Genomic DNA, 20,852 nt, shown 5'->3' with positions numbered 1-20,852 from the left:
CAGGGGCCTGGGGGTGAAGCCTGGGGACCTCTCACCATCTGTCCTCACTTGGGGTGGCACTTTCACGTTCACAGTGCCATGCCAGACCAAAGGGCTGGGGACCAAACCATCCCCCCGCGAGCCACCCTCTTCATCACCCACTAATGCATGCTGCACATTGGCGTAGTAGTGTTCTTGATAGTAAGTGGATGTCATGGCTCAATGCATGGGGCTGGTACCAAGGGACCAGAGAGAGTGTATCTTATGGTGCATACACTGTTGGGGGAGGGCCATTCCCAAAATGGCAGTTAGTCAGACAAAGATATCCGGACACTCTTGACTATCTTGAAGGGATCTCTCTTATCATCACATTGGTTTTCATTTTTCTTGGAATGCAAATCCAACAGAGCATTCTTTGTCATTACACTCACAGCCCTTGATTTTCTTGCAAGTAACTGGATTAAGATTTTGGGACGAACCGTCCCCTTGGTGGATTGTTCCTGGCACGAAACGTCCATACCAGTGTCTGATGCCTTGCCAGTAAACACTCCTGTCTGATTCGCCAACAAGCATGGCTCTCGATGCTAATTGGATGGACGTCTATTTTTAAAAAGGTTAGATGAGCGCAAGGCCTGGTTTTTAAATAATTAAATTTGACACAGATACGGCCGAAGAATGTTGAACCGGTACTCCCATTTGCAGCCGTAGTATTAGCATCAGATATTCATTAATTTAGACTCTCCTTACAGTACAGTCAACATCTGCATCACACATTATCTGGGTACATATTCCAAAAAAATAATTTAAAAACAACCAGTCATGTTGACATCGGTCTTCTTAATGACTTTCATGAAATGCACATCTGCTGGCTGACTGCTTCGTGAACCACAAGCCACATCCAAGCTATACTAATGCTGCAATCTATCTCCAGTATCAGTCAGCAGCATATGTAGTTTCCTAATGTACAGTTATAAATATAAGTGTTTAAGTGACTGATAAGGCAACCTGAATGCAAAAATTCATTATCACTGCTTTTAAATGTCAGATACTCTTCTTGTAAGTCCCTCAAGCTTTGGGCATCTGCTCCAGCTTAGCCTAGTATGCATATTGTGGTGATAATTCTGTTCATGTATGTCAAATATGGATCCTATCAGGCTAAGTCAATGGGTGTAACAGAGGTGAAGCTTTACACAACAGAGCTGTAGCAATAAGACTATGCTGCATCCTCCCAGACATAGCCTGCATGACACACAGGAGCATGACAACTCTAGCTAATGAATGCACCTCATAATACAAATATAAGAACAACAGGGTGGGGAATGCAGGCAGGAATTTAATGACATGTTTTTGAGACAGAGCTGGAGTTACAGACAGTGAATGGAGATTGTGACTTAAAGAGGTTGACTTTTGGCTTTGGTGGTGGTGGAGCTAACGCTAAGATATGCTGTGGGTGTCAGTCTGCCAAAACGCCCTCGGGCAAACCCAGAAATGATGCGCCCCCTGACAGTTGCACATGCTAATCCCCCGGGCTTTATTTCCTAAGCCACCTGTAAGAACAAAAGCTGATCTTATAGAGGTGGGGAAAATAGATCCACCTTAGTGTGTGAGTCGTTACTAAGGTAAGGACCCTGGGCTTAAACACCTTCCTCTGCAACTGGATCCTGGACATCCTGACAGGCCGCCCCCAGATGGTGAGGGTAGGCAACAACACATCCTCCACGCTGACCCTCAACAAGGAGGCCCCTCACGGGTGCGTGCTTAGTCGCCTCCAGTACTCCCTGTTCACCCACGACTCCAACATGATCATTAAGTTTTCTGATGATGCGACAGTGGTAGGACTGCTCACAGATGATGATGAGATAGCCTACCGAGAGGAGGTCAGAGACCTGGCTGTGTGGTGCCAAGACAACAACCTCGCAAAACGTCAGCAAGACAACGGAGCTGATCATGGACTACAGGAAATGGGCCAAGCACGCCCCATTTACATTGACAGGGTTGTAGTGGAGCGGGTTGAGATCTTCAAGTTCCTTGGTGTCCACATCACTAAGGACCTATCATGGTCCCCCTCAGGAGGCTGAAAAGATTTTGCATGGGCCCTCAGATCCTCAAAAAGTTTTACAGCTGCACCATTGAGAGCATCTTGATTGGCTGCATCACTGCTTGGTATTAGAACTGCTTGGCATCCGACCGCAAGGTGCTACGGAGTGTAGTGCGTATGGCCCAGTACATCACTGGGGGTGAGCTCCCTGCCATCCAGGACCTTTATTCCAGGCGGTGTCAGAGGAAGGCCCTAAAAATGGTTAAACTCGAGCCACCAAGTCATGCTGTTCTCTCTGCTACCACACGACAAGTGGTACCGGCGCTCCAAGTCTGGGACCAAAAGGCTCCTAAACAGCTTCTACCCCAAGCCAAAAAACTGCTGAACAGTTCATCAAATGGCTACCCAGACTATTTGCATTGACGCCCTGACATTCTTACAGTGGCTTTCAGCACACTTCACTGGACTCTACCCACACACTCACACATACTACACTGACACTCCAACACACACACATAAACACACATTTCACAACAACTACCTTATACACACAAGTGTAAAGGAATGAATAAGAATATGTACATAAAAATATATGAATGAGTGATGGCTGAATGGCATAGGCAAGATACAGTAGATGGTATAGAGTACAGTATATACATATGAGATGAGTAATGTAGGGTATGTAAACATTATATAAAGTGGCATTGTTTAAAGGGGCTAGTGATACATTTATTACTACAAGATGGCAAGATGCAGTAGATGGTATAGAGTACAGTGTTTACAGTACATATGAGAGGAGTTATGTAGGGTATGTAAACATTAGTGGCATTGTTTAAAGTGGCTAGTGATACATTTATTACATCCATTTTTCCATTATTTAAGTGGCTAGAGTTGAGTCAGTATGTTGGCATGTTAGTGATGGCTGTTTAACAGTCTGATGACCTTGAGATAGAAGCTGTTTTTCAGTCTCTCGGTCCCAGCTTTGATGCACCTGTACTGACCTCGCCTTCTGGATGATAACGGGGTGAACAGGCAGTGGCTCGGGTGGTTGATGTCCTTGATGATCTTTTTGGCCTTCCTGTGACATCGGTTGGTGTGGGTGTCCTGGAGGGTAGGTAGTTTCCCCCCGGTGATGCGTTGTGCAGCCCTCACTACCCTCTGGAGAGCCTTACGGTTATGGCGCTGACCTCCTTTCTTTGCGTTGTTGGAAAAGGGCTTGTTAGTAAACATTTCACGGTAAAGTCTACACCTGTTGTATTTGGTGTGTGTAAAAAAACAAATGTTTGATTTGTGTAAGCTAGCCCTCGAAACCTCTTATATCCCTGACAGGGTTTTACTGTTCATTCCAACTTCTAACTGCCAGCCAGCCCTCTGTGATGGAATATGAATGGGATCAGGGCCTGGCTGTTACCATGGTGTTCACTTATTTACTCCACTGGCTTGAAATGAACCTTCTTTGACCTTAGCATTTGATGCCCAACCATATTTCTATCATTACTGTATGTATAATCTCTCGTGGACAGACTACGTAAACATATCGAGCAACTGACCAAATTACATGACATTTTAGAGGGTTAACTGAGATTACTGTATGTACTGTAACATTTGTCGAACTGGTGTGTACCAGTAGCTCAAGTGAAGACAAGCAAAAAAAGATGTCCGCCAGATGGAGGACAGCCAGAAAACCTGGTTGTTGCAAGTTGCAACATCTTCATGTGCTGGCCCTAATGAGCAAAGGACCATGGGGCTTCAATATAGCTTTTGATATCTGCCACAGCTGTTTGTGAGCAGCAGCTGGTCTGGTGTAGGGTGAATTTTCCCCAAAATGCTGATCTTGGGAAGTTTGAAAATTTTCCACACTAATGGTTAAGGTTAGTATTGGGAGACGGGAAGCTGATCCTACTAGCTGATCCTACTTCCCCCAGGTGCCAGTTGGTCCCCTAACTAGAACATATAGAATACCTCGATGACATCACACGAAACAAAGTCAAAGGCGAGATTCAAACAGGTTGGAGAGATCCCTAGGCAGTGCTACACTAAACTTCAGTTGATTGTAGGAATAATACAGATCTACATTGGGGTCCGAAATTATTGGCACCCTTGATAAAGATGAGCACAAATGACTCTATGAAATAAATTATTCAAATACTGAGCTACAGTGCCTTGCAAAAGTATTCATCCCCCTTGGTGTTTTTCCTAATTTTGTTGCATTACAACCTGTAATTTAAATGGATTTTTATTTGGATTTCATGTAATGGACATAGACAAAATAGTCTAAATTGGTGAAGTGAAATGAAAATAATTACTTGTTTCAAAAAATTCTAAAAAAGACTCAACGGAAAAGTAATGCGTGCATATGCTTTCACCCCCTTTTGCTATGAAGCCCCTAAATAAGATCTGGTGAAACCAATTACCTTCAGAAGTCACATAATTAGTTCAATAAAGTCCACCTGTGTGCAATCTAAGTGTCACATGATCTGTCACATTATCTCAGTATATATACACCTGTTCTGAAAGACCCCAGAGTCTGAAACACCACTAAGCAAGGGGCACCACCAAGCAAGTGGCTCCATGAAGACCAAGGAGCTCTCCAAACACGTCAGGGACAAAGTTGTGGAGAAGGACAGATCAGGGTTGGGTTATAAAATAAAATATCAAAAGATTTGAACATCACACGGAGCACCATTAAATCCATTGTTAAAACATTGAAAGAATATGGCACCACAACAAACCTGCCAAGAGAGGGCCGCCCACCAAAACCAGGCAAGGAGGGCATTAACCAGAGAGGCAACAAAGAGACCAAAGATAACCCTGAAGGAGCTGCAAAGCTCCACAGCGGAGATTGGAGTATCTGTCTATAGGACCACTTTAAGCCGTACACTCCACAGAGCTGGGCTTTACAGAAGAGTGGCCAGAAAGTTGTCTGGTCAGATGAGACTAAAATTTAGCTTTTTGGCCATCAAGGAAAACGTTATGTCTGTTGCAAACTCAACACCTCTCATTACCCTGAGAACATCAACATGTTTTTTATAAGCAGGGACTGGGAAACTGGTCAGAATTGAAGGAAGGATAGATGGTGCTAAATACAGGTACATTCTTGAGGGAAACCTGTTTCAGTCTTCCAGAGATTTGAGGCTTAAACGGAGGTTCACCTTCCAGCAGGACAATGACCCTAAGCATACTGCTAAAGCAACACTTGAGTGGTTTAAGGGAAAACATTTAAATGTCTTGGAATGGCCTAGTCAAAGCCCAGACCTCAATCCAATTGAGAATCTGTGGTATGACTTAAATATTGCTGTACACCAGCAGAACCCATCCAACTTGAAGGAGCTGGAGCATGTTTGCCTTGAATAATGGGCAAAAATCCCAGTGGCAAGATGTGCCAAGAGACATACTCCAAGAGACTTGCAGCTGTAATTGCTGCAAAAGGTGGCTCTACAAAGTATTGACTTTCGGGAGGTGAATAGTTATGCACGGTCAAGTTTTATTTTTGTCTTATTTCTTGTTTGTTTCACCCCCCAAAATATGTTGCATCTTCAAAAAATCCATTTCATTTCCAGGTTGTAAGGCCACAAAATAGGAAAAATGCCAAGGGGGGTGAATACTTTCACAAGCCACTGCATATTGTCTGCTCCAAAAAAATTGGGAAATGTATATTATTTTACACTAATACAATTGCTCAAATAAAAAGATTTTGTTTAACAATTAATACTTTTTTTTCTCAAAAGTAAATATTATTGATACCCCTGTTTTCAATACCTCACTTTACGACGATAACAGCACTGAGACATTTTCTAAAATGTTTTATAAGTTGGGGAACACATTGAGAGGGATCTTAGACCAATCCTCCATGCAGGATCTTTCCAGATCCTTGATATCCTTTGTCTGTGCTTATGGACTGCACTCTTCAATTCAAACCACAGGTTTTCAATTCATTTCAATGCCGGAGACTGAGATGACATTGCAAAATGTTTATTTTGGCCAATTAACCATTTCTTTGTCAAATCAAATTGTATTGGTCACATACACATATTTAGCAGATGCTATTGCGGGTGAAGCGAAATGCTTGTGTTCCTAGCTCCAACAGTGCAGTAGTATCTAACAATTTACAAAAATATGCAAATCTGAAAGTAAAAGAATGGAATAAAGAAATACATAATTGTGGATCTTGATGTGTGCTTGGGGTTATTGTCTTGCTGGAAGGTCCACTTGTGTCCAAGTTTCAGCCTCCTGACAGAGGAAACCAGGTTTTTGGCTAAAATGTCCTGGTACGTGGTAGAGTTCAGGATGCTGTTGACCTTAACATGGGCCCCAGGACCAATAGAAGCAAAAATATCCCCATAACATCAAAGATCCACCACAATATTTTACAGTAGGTATGGGGTTATTTTCTGCTCATGAGTTCTCATTTCAACGCCAAACCCACCACTGGTGTGCGTGGCCAAAGAGCTCTATTTTCATGTCATCTGACCAAAGCACCAGTTCCAATCCAAGTGCCAATGCAGTTTAGCAAACTCCAAACATTTACATTTATTGGATTACATGGAAATTGAGCTTTTTGGCCACACACACCAGTGGAAAAAGGCTCAGTGTAGTTATCCTCGCAAGGTGAGGTATTGAAAGGTATTGACTTCTCAAACCCCAAACCTCACCCTGACCTGTTTCGTAATCGTTTCCCAGAAATCTCGCGATGTTACGTCTCTGGGTTTAAGAAGCTCTGTAATACTACTTACAAAAAAACACCATGACGTCATATCTTGCGCGGACGCACGAGTCCTGCGTTTTTAATCACACGTGTTTCAAAATGTCTGCCGTCTGTGTTGTTGTGTGCTGAACAGTTAATTTACTTTTGAGCACCAACCGTTGTTTTTTAAAATTATTCTGACGAGTTCAAATCGTTGAACAAATTATAAAAACTGCTGAAACTAATCACAATGGCTCAAAGAAAGAAGAAGCTAACTAAGAAAAAGAGACAGACTGGCCACCGGGAGCCTGACGAGTCGGATGGTGGAGATTTCGAAGTTGCTGCTACAATTAGGGACGATGATTCTGTAAGAACCATTAGTTTTTCTGTTATTGTAACTAGGTAAACTATTTGCTGTTGTCATTTTAGCAAACGTATGTAAATCTACTTGCTATGAATTTACTTAGCTAGTTGATAATCCTTAGCTAGCTAACATGCTAACTTGGCAACTAGCGATGGATGTCAACTTGTGTGCGGGGTTTGCCTGTTTGACTTTGCGTTTGGCCTAGAATTGATTTATCGCCAATTACATTAACCAAATTAATAAAGCTAGAAACCTAATTGAAACAATAAAAAAGCGTTCTCCCCACCCCTGTTTCGCTAAAAAGTTAATGATTGAGCCTGGAGAAATGTAATCACTCAAATTCGTATACGTATCTATGGATGCAAGGATAGATCATCCATAATATCACCGTTTTGAGGCTATACCGTGTTTGTTTATGTTTTTTACGATAATTGGAGTAAAACAATATTATTTTGGGGTTCTGAATAGGGTATGACAGTTGAAGTAACTTAATGAGGTGTTTCTAAATTATATTCTGCAAGAATAAATGGGTATATTATTGGAGCGTGAAGTGTATCCGGGTCTCTGGCGTAAAAGGCAAAGCCTCTATGCATCACGCCAACGCACTTGGTGGATATTGTAATGTGACTAATATATCTAGCCTGCTCCGAACGGGAACGCACGTCCACATTCTTTTAAGTCCTTTCACATGTCCGCCCATGTGTTCCAATGGCCTGACTGCGCCATCCTACCCCTGACACCAGTGTAGCGAGCGGGAAAGCAAACCCGGTCTCTGGTGTAAAAGGCATATATATATATATGCGCATATAGCGAGGATCGCTACTAAGTTCAAAATATATATAATAATATAATAATAATATATGCCATTTAGCAGACGCTTTTATCCAAAGCGACTTACAGTCATGTGTGCATACATAGCAACTACGGATTCTAGCTTTTAAATTCACGATATAATTGAATTTGAGTGTTAAATTATTGAGGTTAACAATTTCCATAATGACAATGTCATGGTATTTCATGCAATGAATGTGTTTTTCAGCCTGGAAGAAAGTTACCCCGGTTCCCTGGTGCTTCGGCAGAGTGTCTGTCTGATGTTGAACCAGACACCCGGGAGCTGGTCAGAGCTCAGAACAAGAAGAAAAAGAAGTCTGGGGGCTTCCAGTCCATGGGTGAGAAATTTGAGTTTGCTTATCTGAAGCCCATCTTTGTAAGACACTTACAGATGTTATACAACAAGTGTGTCAAACTCATACCATGGAGGGCCTTGGTTTTTCATTTCAGTTAAGACCTAGACACCAGGTGAGGGGAGTTTCTTACTAATTAGTGACCTTAACCACCGAGTCTATTGACGCACCCCATCAAAATCTGCCAGTTTAAGCAAGAGATATTAGTCCCAACACACTGCTACCACCTATGGCAGCCTTCCGCATCTAAGGTTGAAGATGGCCAAGCCACAGCTGTGCTTGTGAGACCATGAGACATCCCTAAAATCTGTCTTATGAAAATGGCTGTACCGTAGTATGACCGCTCTATGGAAAGATGCCGCTCTCACGAACACTATGGTGTTCTCTGTCTTGCTCTACGACCCCCACAAGGGACTCATCTGAAGGTACATTTTGCCTACTTAAAAAAAGAGGTTAAATATGTATATATTTTTAAATGCTGTACCAGTCAACAGTTTGGACACACCTAGTCATTCCAGGATTTTCTTTATTTTTACTATTTTCCTACATTGTAGAATAGTAGTGAAGACATCAAAACTACATTTGTGGAATTTCTTTCCTTCTTAACGCGTTTGAGCCAATCAGTTTTGTTGTGACAAGGTAGGGGTGGTGTACAGAAGACCAAGTCCATATTATGGCAAGAACAGCTCAAATAATCAAAGAGAAACGACAGTCCGTTAATTTAAGACACAAAGGTCAGTCAATCCAGAACATTTCAAGAACTATGAAAGTTTCTTCAAGTGCACAAAAACCATCAAGGGCTATGATGAAACTGGCTCTCATGAGGACCGCCACGGGAAAGGAAGACCCAGAGTTACCTTTTCTGCAGAGGATAAGTTCATTAGATTTACCAGCCTCATAATTTGCAGCCCAAAGAAATGCTTCACAGAGTTCAAGTCACAGACATATCTCAACATCAACCATTCAGAGGATATTGCGTGAATCGGTCTTCATGGTCGAATTGCTGCAAAGAAACCTTGACTAAAGGACACTAATAATAAGAAGAGACTTGCTTGGGCCAAGAAACATGAGCAATGAACATTAGACCGGTGGAAATCTCCTTTTGGTCTAATGAGTCCAAATTTGAGATTTTTGGTTCCAACCGCTGTGTCTTTGTGAGACGCAGAGTAGGTGAACGGATGATCTCCGCATGTGTGGTTCCCACCATGAAGCGTGGAGGTGTGATGGTGTGGGGGTGCTTTGCTGGTGACTGTGTCGGTGATTTATTTAGAATTCAAGGCACACTTAACCAGCATGGCTGCCACAGCATTCAGCAGCAATACGCCATCCCACCCGGTTTGCGCTTAGTGGGACTATCAATTGTTTTTCTAACAGGACAATGACCCAACACACCTCCAGGCTGTGTAAGGGCTATTTGACAAATAAGGAGAATGATGGAGTGCTGCATCAGATAACCTGGCCTCCAGTCACCCGACCTCAACCCAATTTAGATGTTTTGGGATAAGTTGAACTGCAGAGTGAAGGAAAAGCAGCCAGCAAATGAACAGTATATGTGGGAACTCCTTCAAGACTGTTGGAAAAGCATTCCAGGTGAAGCTGGTTCAGAGAATGCCAAGTGTGCAAGCCTGTCATCAAGGCAAAGGATGGCTACTTGGGAGAATAAAAAATACAGTGGGGAGAAAAAGTATTTGATACACTGCCGATTTTGCAGGTTTCCCCACTTACAGAGCATGTAGAGGTCTGTAATTTTTATCATAGGTACACTTCAACTGTGAGACGGAATCTAAAACAAAAACCCAGAAAATCACATTGTATGATTTTTAAGTAATTCATTTGCATTCTCCCCACTATCTGTATTTTGATTTGTTTAACAACCCTTTTTTGCTTACCACATGATGTGTTATTTCATAGTTTTGATGTCTTCACTATTATTCTACAATGTGGGAAATAGTAAAAATAAAGAAAAACCCTTGAATGAGTATGTGTCCAAACTTTTGACTACTGTACAGTGGGGCAAAAAAAGTATTTAGTCAGCCATCAATTGTGCAAGTTCTCGCACCTCAAAAGATGAGAGGCCTGTAATTTTCATCATAGGTACACTTCAACTATGACAGACAAAATGAGGGGGAAAAAATCCAGAAAATCACATTGTAGGATTTTTAATGAATTTATTTGCAAATTATGGTGGAAAATAAGTATTTGGTCACCTACAAACGAGCAAGATTTCTGGTTCTCACAGACCTGTAACTTCTTCTTTAAGAGACTCCTCTGTCCTCCACTCGTTACCTGTATTAATGGCACCTGTTTGAACTTGTTATCAGTATAAAAGACACCTGTCCACAACCTCAAACAGTCACACTCCAAACTCCACTATGGCCAAGACCAAAGAACTGGCTTGGCCATAGTGGACCAGAAACAAAATTGTAGACCTGCACCAAGCTGGGAAGACTGAATCTGCAATAGGTAAGCAGCTTGGTTTGAAGAAATCAACTGTGGGAGCAATTATTAGGAAATGGAAGACATACAAGACCACTGATAATCTCCCTCGATCTGGGGCTCCACGCAAGATTTCACCCCGTGGGGTCAAAATGATCACAAGAACGGTGAGCAAAAATCCCAGAACCACACGGGGGGACCTAGTGAATGACCTGCAGAGAGCTGGGACCCAAGTAACAAAGCCTACCATCAGTAACACACTACGCCACCAGCCAGTATATGTCCAGGCCCATCTGAAGTTTGTTAGAGAGCATTTGGATGATCCAGAAGAAGATTGGGAGAATGTCATATGGTCAGATGAAACCAAAATATAACTTTTTGGTAAAAACTCAACTCATCGTGTTTGGAGGACAAAGAATGCTGAGTTGCATCCATACCTACTGTGAAGCATGGGGGTGGAAACAGCATGCTTTGGGCTGTTTTTCTGCAAATGGACCAGGATGACTGATCCGTGTAAAGGAAAGAATGAATGGAGCCATGTATCGTGAGATTTTGAGGGAAAACCTCCTTCCATCAGCAAGGACATTGAAGATGAAACGTGGCTGGGTCTTTCAGCATGTCAATGATCCCAAACACACCGCCCGGGCAACAAAGGAGTGGCTTCGTAAGAAGCATTTCAAGGTCCTGGAGTGGCCTAGCCAGTCTCTAGATCGCAACACCATAGAAAATCTAAGGAGGGAGTTGAAAGTCTGTGTTGCCCAGCAACAGCCCCAAAACATCACTGCTCTAGAGGAGATCTGCATGGAGGAATGGGCTAAAATACCAGCAACAGTGTGTGAACCTTGTGAAGACTTACAGAAAACGTTTGACCCCTGTCATTGTCAACAAAGGGTATATAACAAAGTATTGAGAAACTTTTGTTGTTGACCAAATACTTATTTTTCCACCATAATTTGCAAATAAATTCATAAAAAATCCTACAATGTGATTTTCTGGATTTTTTTTCTTCTAATTTTGTCTGTCATAGTTGAAGTGTACCTATGATGAAAATTACAGGCCTCATCTTTTTAAATGGGAGAACTTGCACAATTGGTGCCTGACTAAATACCTTTTCCCCCCCACTGTATATATTTCCCGAGCTTTCTTTTATCTCCTAGATATAGGACACACATCAACCTTAATCCTAATGATAAATATTTTCACTGTTTTTTGCCATTTATGAATTTTGATATTCAATGCGTTTCTTAGGGATTTGTTACTAAAGGCCAAATTTGAATGTTTTATCAACAATAAAAAATAACATTTTTTTTGGTAGAGGTCCTACAATTCACGATCAAATAGCTAAATGATCCATGGTATGACCCCCCCCCCCCCCCCCCAACCCCAACATCTTGGACTCTAGAGAATTAATTAATCACTCAACTACAAGGGAGGAGCGAAAACCCGCATACACTCGGAGCTCCATGCAATGAGTTTGACGTGTTATACAGCAATGTGTCCTGAGTATGTCGTAACAGCCATCTTTTGTTAATTGCAGGTCTCAGTTACCCAGTTTTTAAAGGAGTCATGAAGAAGGGCTACAAAGTCCCTACTCCAATCCAGAGGAAGGTATGCCAGTGCCCTGGATCCTTTCACATTCACTAATATATCAGGTCGATTTGTTTACGATACCTCTCTCCCTCTCAGACTATCCCAGTGATTCTAGATGGCAAGGACATGGTTGCCATGGCAAGGACAGGCAGCGGGAAGACTGCTGCGTTCTTGGTGCCCATGTTTGAGAAGCTGAAGGTTCCCCAGGCCCAGACGGGGGCCAGGGCTCTAATTTTGACCCCCACCAGAGAGTTGGCGCTGCAAACCATGAAGTTCACCAAAGAGGTCAGGATAGGTGTTTCATAGTCAATTTGTCATCATCACCTTACCCGGGATAGTATGTTGCAAATAGTAAATATATTCCCTTTATTTTATTTCAGTTGGGAAAATTCACCGGCCTTAAGACAGCTTTGATCCTTGGTGGAGACAGGTAATTAAGTACATCTTCACTCTTGTTGTGTTGAAATTTGTTATTGTCCTTATAAGCATCAACTGAACACTGAACAAGGCCACCAGGGGGCTTTCTCAAAGTATGTGCAGACCAACTGGCAATTGTGTTCACAGACATTTTCAATCTATCCTTGTCCCAGTCTGTAATCCCAACATGTTTCAAGCTGACCACCATTGTCCTGTTCCCCAATAGCTCCAAGGTAACCTGCCTAAATGATTATTATTGCCCCGTATCTGGAATTAGGAAGGGGTTTGAAAGGCTGGACATGACACCGTCATCTCAGACACCCTAGACCCACTCCAATTTGCAAATCGCCCCAACATATCCACACATGACACAATCTCAGTTGCACTTCACACTGCCCTCTCCCACCTGGACAAGAGGGAAAATAACTATGTGAGAATGCTGTTCATGTTCCTAGGCCGTCATTGAAAATAAGAATTTGTTCTTAACTGACTTGCCTAGTTAAGTAAAGGTAAAATAAAAATAGACTACAGCTCAGTGTTCAATGCCATAGTCTCCTCCAAGCTAGGGACCCTGGGACTGAACCTCCGCAACGGGATTCTGGTCTTCCTGACGGACCGGCCCCAGGTGGTGAGGGTAGGCAACAACGCCTCACCACGCTGACCCTTAAACACAGCTTTGCTCCCTGCCATCCAGGACCTCGATATCAGGCGGTGTCAGAAGAAGGCCTGAAAAATTGCCAAAGATTTCAGCCCCCCAAGCCATAGACTGTTCACTCAGCAACTGTCCGGTAAACGGTACCGGAGCATCGGCTCTCAGAACATAAGGTTCCGAGACAGTTTCTACCCCCAAGCCAGAAGACTGTTAAATAGCCAGACTGCTAAATAGTCCATTAGTGGTGCCAAAATTATCTGCACTGACCCTACACACACTCACTAGACTATATTTACAAACCATGTACACACTCACATACACTTCATATGCGCGCACACACACACTCTTACTCATTATTTGCTGCTTCTACTCTGTTCTTTATTTTACTCGTATTATCTTTCCTGATGCCTAGTCACTTTACCCTGCCTTCATGTACATATCAACCTCATACCTTATTATTATCTATCCTGATGTCTAGTCACTTTACCCTGCCTTCATGTACATATCAACCTCATACCTTATTATTATCTATCCTGATGTCTAGTCACTTTACCATGCCTTCATGTACATATCAACCTCAAATACCTCGTACTCCTACACATTGATCTGGTACTCCCTGTATATAGCTCCATTGTCTATTTCATTTGTACTCCTCTTGTGTTACCATTTGATTTTTAAACTGCATTGTTGGAAATGGCTCGTAAGCAAGTATTTCACCAGTTGTATTTGGGGGTGCGAAAAATAAAATGTGAGATGAACCTCTTGTTTCTTTTCAGAATGGATGATCAGTTTGCTGCGCTTCATGAGAACCCCGATATGTACGTGAACTATGGCCTTCACAATGTACTGCTGTAATTTGCCATAATGCAATTTCAAACTATACAAAGCTTATGTTTTGTTCTCTGCTGTAGATTTGAGTTATGTCTTCTGCCTTCAGAATTATTGGTACCCCAGGTCGTCTGATGCACGTTGTCATGGAGATGAACTTGAAGCTTCAGAGCGTGGAGTACGTTGTGTTTGACGAGGCGGACAGGCTGTTTGAGATGGGCTTTGCTGACCAGCTCCAGGAGATCATCCGGAGGCTCCCAGACAACAGACAGACACTGCTGTTCTCTGCCACCCTGCCCAAACTACTGGTTGAGTTTGCTAGAGCCGGTAAGCCCACCCGCATCCTCCTCTGCCTTCTTTTGCAGCCTTTTCATAATAAGTTGTGTACGAGGCAAGATCAGTCGTGCTCTAATAGGGGTGTGTTTTGTGCAGGGTTGACGGAGCCCGTGCTGATTCGTCTGGACGTGGACTCCAAGCTGAGTGAGCTGCTGAAGGTAAAGCTAAAGGACTCGCTAAAACACACATTCATGTGCGCCCAGTTTGAATCCGACATGTGAAACCTGTGATTGATTAATTTACATCATATAAAAGTAGCATAACATTGCATTTTCTCCTCTCCCAGCTGTCGTTCTTCCACCTGAGGATGGATGATAAGCCGGCTCTGCTGCTCCACCTGCTGAGGAACGTGGCGAAGCCACAGGAGCAGACGGTGGTATTTGTTGCCACCAAACACCATGTCGAGTACCTCAAAGAGGTGAGACCCCAGTGAATAAAGGGGTAAACTAATGGATAAGGTTTGGTTGTCCTCAGCCTTGTATTTTGAAACACGTTTTGACTCTAACTCTGTGTTACCCTATGCTAAGCTGCTGTCCTCTGAGGGCGTGGAGTGTGCCTACATCTACAGTGCCCTGGACCAGACTGCCAGGAAGATCAACATTGGTAAATTTGTCCACCGCAAGGCCATGGTGTTGATTGTGACAGACGTGGCAGCTCGCGGTATAGACATCCCCCTACTGGACAACGTCATCAACTACAACTTCCCCTCCAAGGCCAAGCTCTTCCTGCACAGAGTCGGTGGGTAACGCAAACAGTTTGTGGTCAACATGATGTTTTAGGCTATCTTGACTTGTCATTTATATATGTGAAAGGCCAGTGACAACCACCTGAATCAATGAAATATAGTGTCTTCCTCACCATTGACTGTTGGCTCATCTCTGCCTTTTCAACCCCAGGTCGAGTGGCACGCGCAGGCCGCGGTGGAGCAGCCTATAGCCTTGTGTGTACAGATGAGGTACCTTTTGTCTATGACCTCCATCTCTTCCTGGGGAGACCCCTTCAGCTGGCTACACCTGACCACCAACAAGGTACCAGCACTGGGCAACAACATGTCATACACAGTGTGAGGGAATGGAACCATTACTAACCCATTCAGTTCTCTTGTCACACTTGTTTTCTATCATGGACACTCAATTAATTATCTTGCTTACTCTCACATATTTCTCTCTGTCCCTTCCTCTATCCCCTGCTTAATTTCCCTCCAGAGTCAGACGGTGTGTTTGGTCGTGTTCCCCAGAGCATCCTGGATGATGAGGAATCCCAGCTGGTCACGGCCCATGAGAACTCTCATGACCTGCAGAACCTGCGCCGCATAGCGGACAACGCCTACAAGCAGTACATCAAGTCCCGGCCCATGCCCTCGCCAGAGTCCTTTAAACGGGTCAAGAACACAGAGCTCCCCAGCATGGCTGTCCACCCACTGTTAGGTCAGTAGGATGACTGACCTGTGAACAGAATGCTCTTTCCAGTGCGCTGCAGATGGTCCATTATGTTGTGATATTAATCAATGAAGTTTCTGTCTCAGTGGATCCTCATCAGATTCAGGGTTCTCATGGAAATCCAACACAGACGCTTCCTTAATGTTGCGACGATAGTAACCCACATTTCCCTTCAGGGTCAGGCTTGGAGAAAATGGAACTGGAACGCCTTCAAATGGTGGACTGCATTAAGGGCTACAAGGCTAGAGCTGTGAGTTGGGCTTGAAAATGCGTATCGGACGCTATTCTCTGTAATGAATGAATAACCGCTGGTAATACTGTATTAAACAACCGTGGCACTTTTCCTCCAGACGATCTTTGAGATCAACTCGAACAGCAAGACCAATGCCAGCGTGGTGATGCGAGCCAAGCGCTCCAGGGACACGCGGCTGGTGGAGATGTTCACACAGAAGAAGGAGGTTCTGGCTGCAGAGGGCAGGTATCACGTTCCTGTCACTCCCCTGCCCTCCACTCACCACACAGCAGACCAGGAGGACAGTGAAGAGGAGGACTTTCAGGTTAGCGCGACTGAGTATCCATCTAGCATGTGCGTGTTCCAATGCTAATCAACAGTGGCGCATAGCGCCACCACAGACAAGTTAGTATCATATGACTAGACCGGATGTCTCCCATGCTGTACTTCTGTAATTTGTCCCCCAGGGTGTGTTCTCTGAGGTGGTGGGGGGGAAGAGGAGGAAGCCACAGGAGGATGGCGATATGGAGAGGCCAGACAGCAAGAAGACCAAACAGACTGGCCGCGATGAGGAGAACTACATCCCTTACAGACCCAAGGACTTCAACTCTGAAAGAGGGTATGGGAAAAGCTGACTCCACAGTCCACTCCACTTTACCGGCTATAAACACAATGAGTGTGGGCTTATAGTACAACAGAGCCATGGTGATATGACTCCGTGTTTGCTGTTTGCAGACTGAGCCTGGGAAAAGAGGGCACAACGTTTGAGCAGCAGGCTTCTACTGCTGTACTGGACCTGATGGGAGACGAAGGAGACAGACTCAACCAGCACAAACACATGATGAAGTGGTAAGAGGGAACACCGCTACACACACACACACACACACCCCTATCGACCTCACTTGACGTCTCCATCATCTCTCTGCAGGGATCGCAAGAGAAAGCGCTTCGTCAAAGAAACGGGAAAGGAGGCAGACCAGAAGAAGAAGAAGAGAACGGAGAGCGGACAGATGATCAACAACAAGAACAAGAAGAACTTGTATCTTTGTCATCTGACTGATCTTTACTGATGAAAGCTGTTAATAAGGTCTCTGAGGGGAATACCAACGCCCTCAGCTTATTGTGCACAAGTCCTCACTCTTAATTGTACCACTGCAATGTTATTAGGATGTTCCATCTCCTTGACCCTGTGTCTTAGCTATGAGGAGTGGAAGAAGAAGTACAAGGTGGACGACGGAGGGGGTGGAGATTCGGATGGAGAGACCGGAGGTGGAGGCAGAGGAAGGAGGGGTGGAGGAGGAGGAGGTAGGAGTGCAATTCATCAGAGGGCTGTAGCTAGAGTTTGGATCATTTGTTTGTGATGGGTCTGATGAGTGACTAATGTCTCTTAAGTAAAGCTGACATTGTTCAAGCTCCTGTCTACGGGCTCTACTACCTAAGATCTATTCCAAAACACTCACAGCAATATCCAGTTCGATGTATTTTGGCCATGCTACTTGCAATCAGCATGTTAAAATAAATTATGAACAATTTAAATGTTGCCTAGGCCCTTCTCTTCCCTAACCCTGTCTCACTCCCTCTCTCTCTCTCTTCCAGGCCGAGGCCGGCCTGGCCGGGGCCGAGGTGGCCCATCCAGGGGCCCCAACTCCCAGCCCCTGGGGGCCCCTGGGCAGCAGAGGGATGGTGGCTCCCGGGGCCCGCGCTCGGAGCTGAAGACCCGGGACCAGATTCTGAAGCAGCGCAGGAAGACAGAGAAACAGAAGTTCCTGCAGAGTGGAGGCTTGAAGAAGCTCCGGGGCAAGGGCAAGCAGCGCCTCAACGACCAGAAGAAGTCTGGCTTTGGCCGTGGTGTCCACAAGAAGGGCAAGATGAAGAAGAGACTGTGAGAGAGTGGGCGAGGAGTAGATGAGGTGTGGAGGCTGTAGTGAGATATTGAAGGATTGGCAGAGAGGTGACAATGGGTGGAGGCTTTTTTTTAAACCTCCATTAGAGGGTTATGGAGAAACTCCAATGGTGGATCTCAATAGCCTAAAGTTGCTTTCCTCTCATGACTCTTCTCCTCGGTCAGTGCAGATGTAGGAAGAGAGAAAAGCAGAGGAAGTGAAACCTGTATTTTACAGATATATTTGCTTCATAACCTATCCAGATGGATTGCTCTCTTAATATGGTATTTGTTTGTGTATTAATTCAGAGCTAATACAAATGTGTTTGTTGTCATGTGACTGTCATTCTTTCATTAGAAAGTCCTAGGAGGAACAGAAAAACCCATGACAGTAGATATTACAAAGCTGCCCAGTGAGTCGAACGTTGTCGACCACATTGTGCAAGAATAACCTTCTGCCATTCTTCACCACAAGGGGGCGGTAAAAGCCTAGAGAGAAGTCTGCCAGCGGAACCACGGGTCACTACAAACATGTCATTTCAGAGATCTGTATTCATTTGACCCAGCTGACAGCAGAGCAACCGGAGGGTGTTGAGAGATTTGACTCTGGGCCAAGAGTGTGGTGGAGATTGAGGTTCATTAGAATAGGGAGAATTAAGTGAACATTTCTGTCAGCAAAGAGCAACAACCAAAGTCTTGCCTCTCTAAATTGCCTCCCATCGCTCAGCAATAAGATAACTATTATTCTACATACTAAACAGGACATATTTGGGAAAGGTCTTTGTAACAGAAGGAAAAGGAATGTACATGATCAAAATTCTTCAAAACAGGGTTTTGGCTCAGATTTTCAATAGCCTAGTAAAGTTGTTTAAAATGTTAACATTTTCATTAATATTACAAATTTATAGAGTAATGTTGAAAACTAAAGATATGTGAATATAATACTTTGACTACATATTTGTTTTAAAAAATCCCTTTTTATGAACTCTTAAATTTATTAAATTTACTTTTTTGTATAGTTAACATACTAAACCTACATTAGATAAATAAGTATGTTTTTGACAAATGTAAGTGTTTATCAAACTGTTTGTGTTATAGCCAACACTGAATTTTGCATTCATCATCATTTACAGTGCCTTGGGAAAGTATTCAGACCCCTTGACCTTTTCCACATTTTGTTACATTACAGCCTTATTCTAAAATGGATTAAATAAAGCATGTTCCTCAGCAATCTACACACACTATCCCATAATGACAAAGCAAAAACAGGTTTTTAGACAGTTTTGCGAATGTATTAAAAATGAACAGATACCTTATTTACGTAAGTATTCAGACCCTTTGCTGTAAGACTCCAAATTGAGCTCAGATGCATCCTGTTTCCACTGATCATCTTTGAGATGTTTCTACAACTTGATGGGAGTCCACCTGTGGTAAATTCAATTGATTGGACATGTTTTGGAAAGGCACACACCTGTCTATATAAGGTCCAACAGTTGACTGCATGTCAGAGCAAAAAACCAGGCCAGGAGGTCAACGGAATTGTCTGTAGAGCTACGAGACAGGATTGTGTCGAGGCACAGATCTGGGGAAGGACACCAAACCATTTCTGCAGCATTGAAGTTCCCAAAGAACACAGTGGCCTCCATCATTCTTAAACAGAAGTTTGCAACTACCAAGACTTCCTAGAGCTGGCTGCCAGGCCGAACTGAGCAATCGGGCGAGAAGGGCCTTGGTCAGGGAGGTGACCAAGAACCCAATGGTCTCTATGACAGAGCTCTGGAATTCCTCTGTGGAGATGGGAGAATCTTCCAGAAGGACAACCATCTCTGCAGCACTCTACCAATCAGGCCTTTATGGTAGAGTGGCCAGACGGAAGCCACTCCTCAGTAGAAGCACATGACATGGCACCTACATATTCAGACCATGAGAAACAAGATTCTCTGGTCTGATGAACCCAAGATTGAACTATTTGGCCTGAATGCCAAGCGTCACGTCTGGAAGAAACCTGGTAACATCCCTACGGTGAAGCATGGTGGTGGCAGCATCATGCTGTGGGGATGTTTCTCAGCGGCAGGGACTGGGAGAATAGTCAGTATCGAGGCAAAGATGAACGGAGGAAAGTACAGCGATCCTTGATGAAAACCTGCTCCAGAGCGCTCAGGACCTCAGACTGGGGCGAAGGTTCTCCTTCCAACAGAACGACGACCCTAAGCACAAAGCTAAGGCAACGCAGGAGTGGCTTCGGGACAAGTCTCTGAGTGGCCCAGCCAGAGCCCGGACTTAAACCCGATTGAACATCTCTGGAGAGACCTGAAAATAGCTGTGCAGCACCGCTTCCCATCAAACCTGACAGAGCTTGAGAGGATGGGAGAAACTCCTCAAATACAGGTGTGCCAAGCTTGTAGCATCATACCCAAGAAGACCCAGGAGGCTGTAATCGCTGCCAAAAGTGCTTTAACCAAGTACTGATTAAAGGGTCTGAATACTTAAGTAAATGGTATATTTCTGGTGTTTTTTAATTAGCAAAAAAAATCTTATTTTGTCTTTATGGGGTATTGTGTGTAGATTGATGATGGGGGGAAATGATTTAATCAGTTAGAATAAGGCTGTAACCTAACAAAATGTGGAGAAAGTCAAGGGGTCTGAATACTTTCCCAAGGCACTGTATGTACTGAATGTGTGAAGTTGAACAAATGCTATTATTCTATTTGCTGTGGTCTCTCCCTTTGAAAACCGAATGAGAGACGGCAATTCTGTTAACAAGGATGCTGTTAACAGGGATGTTGACTTC

General features: G+C 43.8%; 1 protein-coding gene across 1 annotated transcript; it reads left to right on the top strand.

The window, feature by feature from the left end:
* Positions 1–6,791: 6,791 nt before the first annotated feature.
* On the top strand, positions 6,792–18,396 carry LOC124007148 (ATP-dependent RNA helicase DDX54-like). The gene is made up of 19 exons (XM_046317481.1): positions 6,792–7,068; positions 8,105–8,234; positions 12,223–12,293; positions 12,372–12,560; positions 12,656–12,705; positions 14,121–14,162; positions 14,282–14,499; positions 14,605–14,666; positions 14,795–14,926; positions 15,036–15,246; positions 15,405–15,536; positions 15,714–15,935; positions 16,124–16,197; positions 16,298–16,504; positions 16,647–16,798; positions 16,915–17,028; positions 17,108–17,218; positions 17,378–17,484; positions 17,776–18,396. Exons 1-19 carry the CDS (start codon positions 6,952–6,954, stop codon positions 18,063–18,065), a joined length of 2,631 nt encoding a protein of 876 aa, XP_046173437.1. The 5' UTR covers positions 6,792–6,951; the 3' UTR covers positions 18,066–18,396.
* The last annotated feature ends 2,456 nt before the right edge of the window (positions 18,397–20,852 follow it).

The sequence above is a fragment of the Oncorhynchus gorbuscha genome, linkage group LG20 (genome assembly GCF_021184085.1).
Source record: "Oncorhynchus gorbuscha isolate QuinsamMale2020 ecotype Even-year linkage group LG20, OgorEven_v1.0, whole genome shotgun sequence".
Classification (NCBI taxonomy): domain Eukaryota; kingdom Metazoa; phylum Chordata; class Actinopteri; order Salmoniformes; family Salmonidae; genus Oncorhynchus; species Oncorhynchus gorbuscha.
This window is presented reverse-complemented; position numbering and strand designations above follow the sequence as displayed.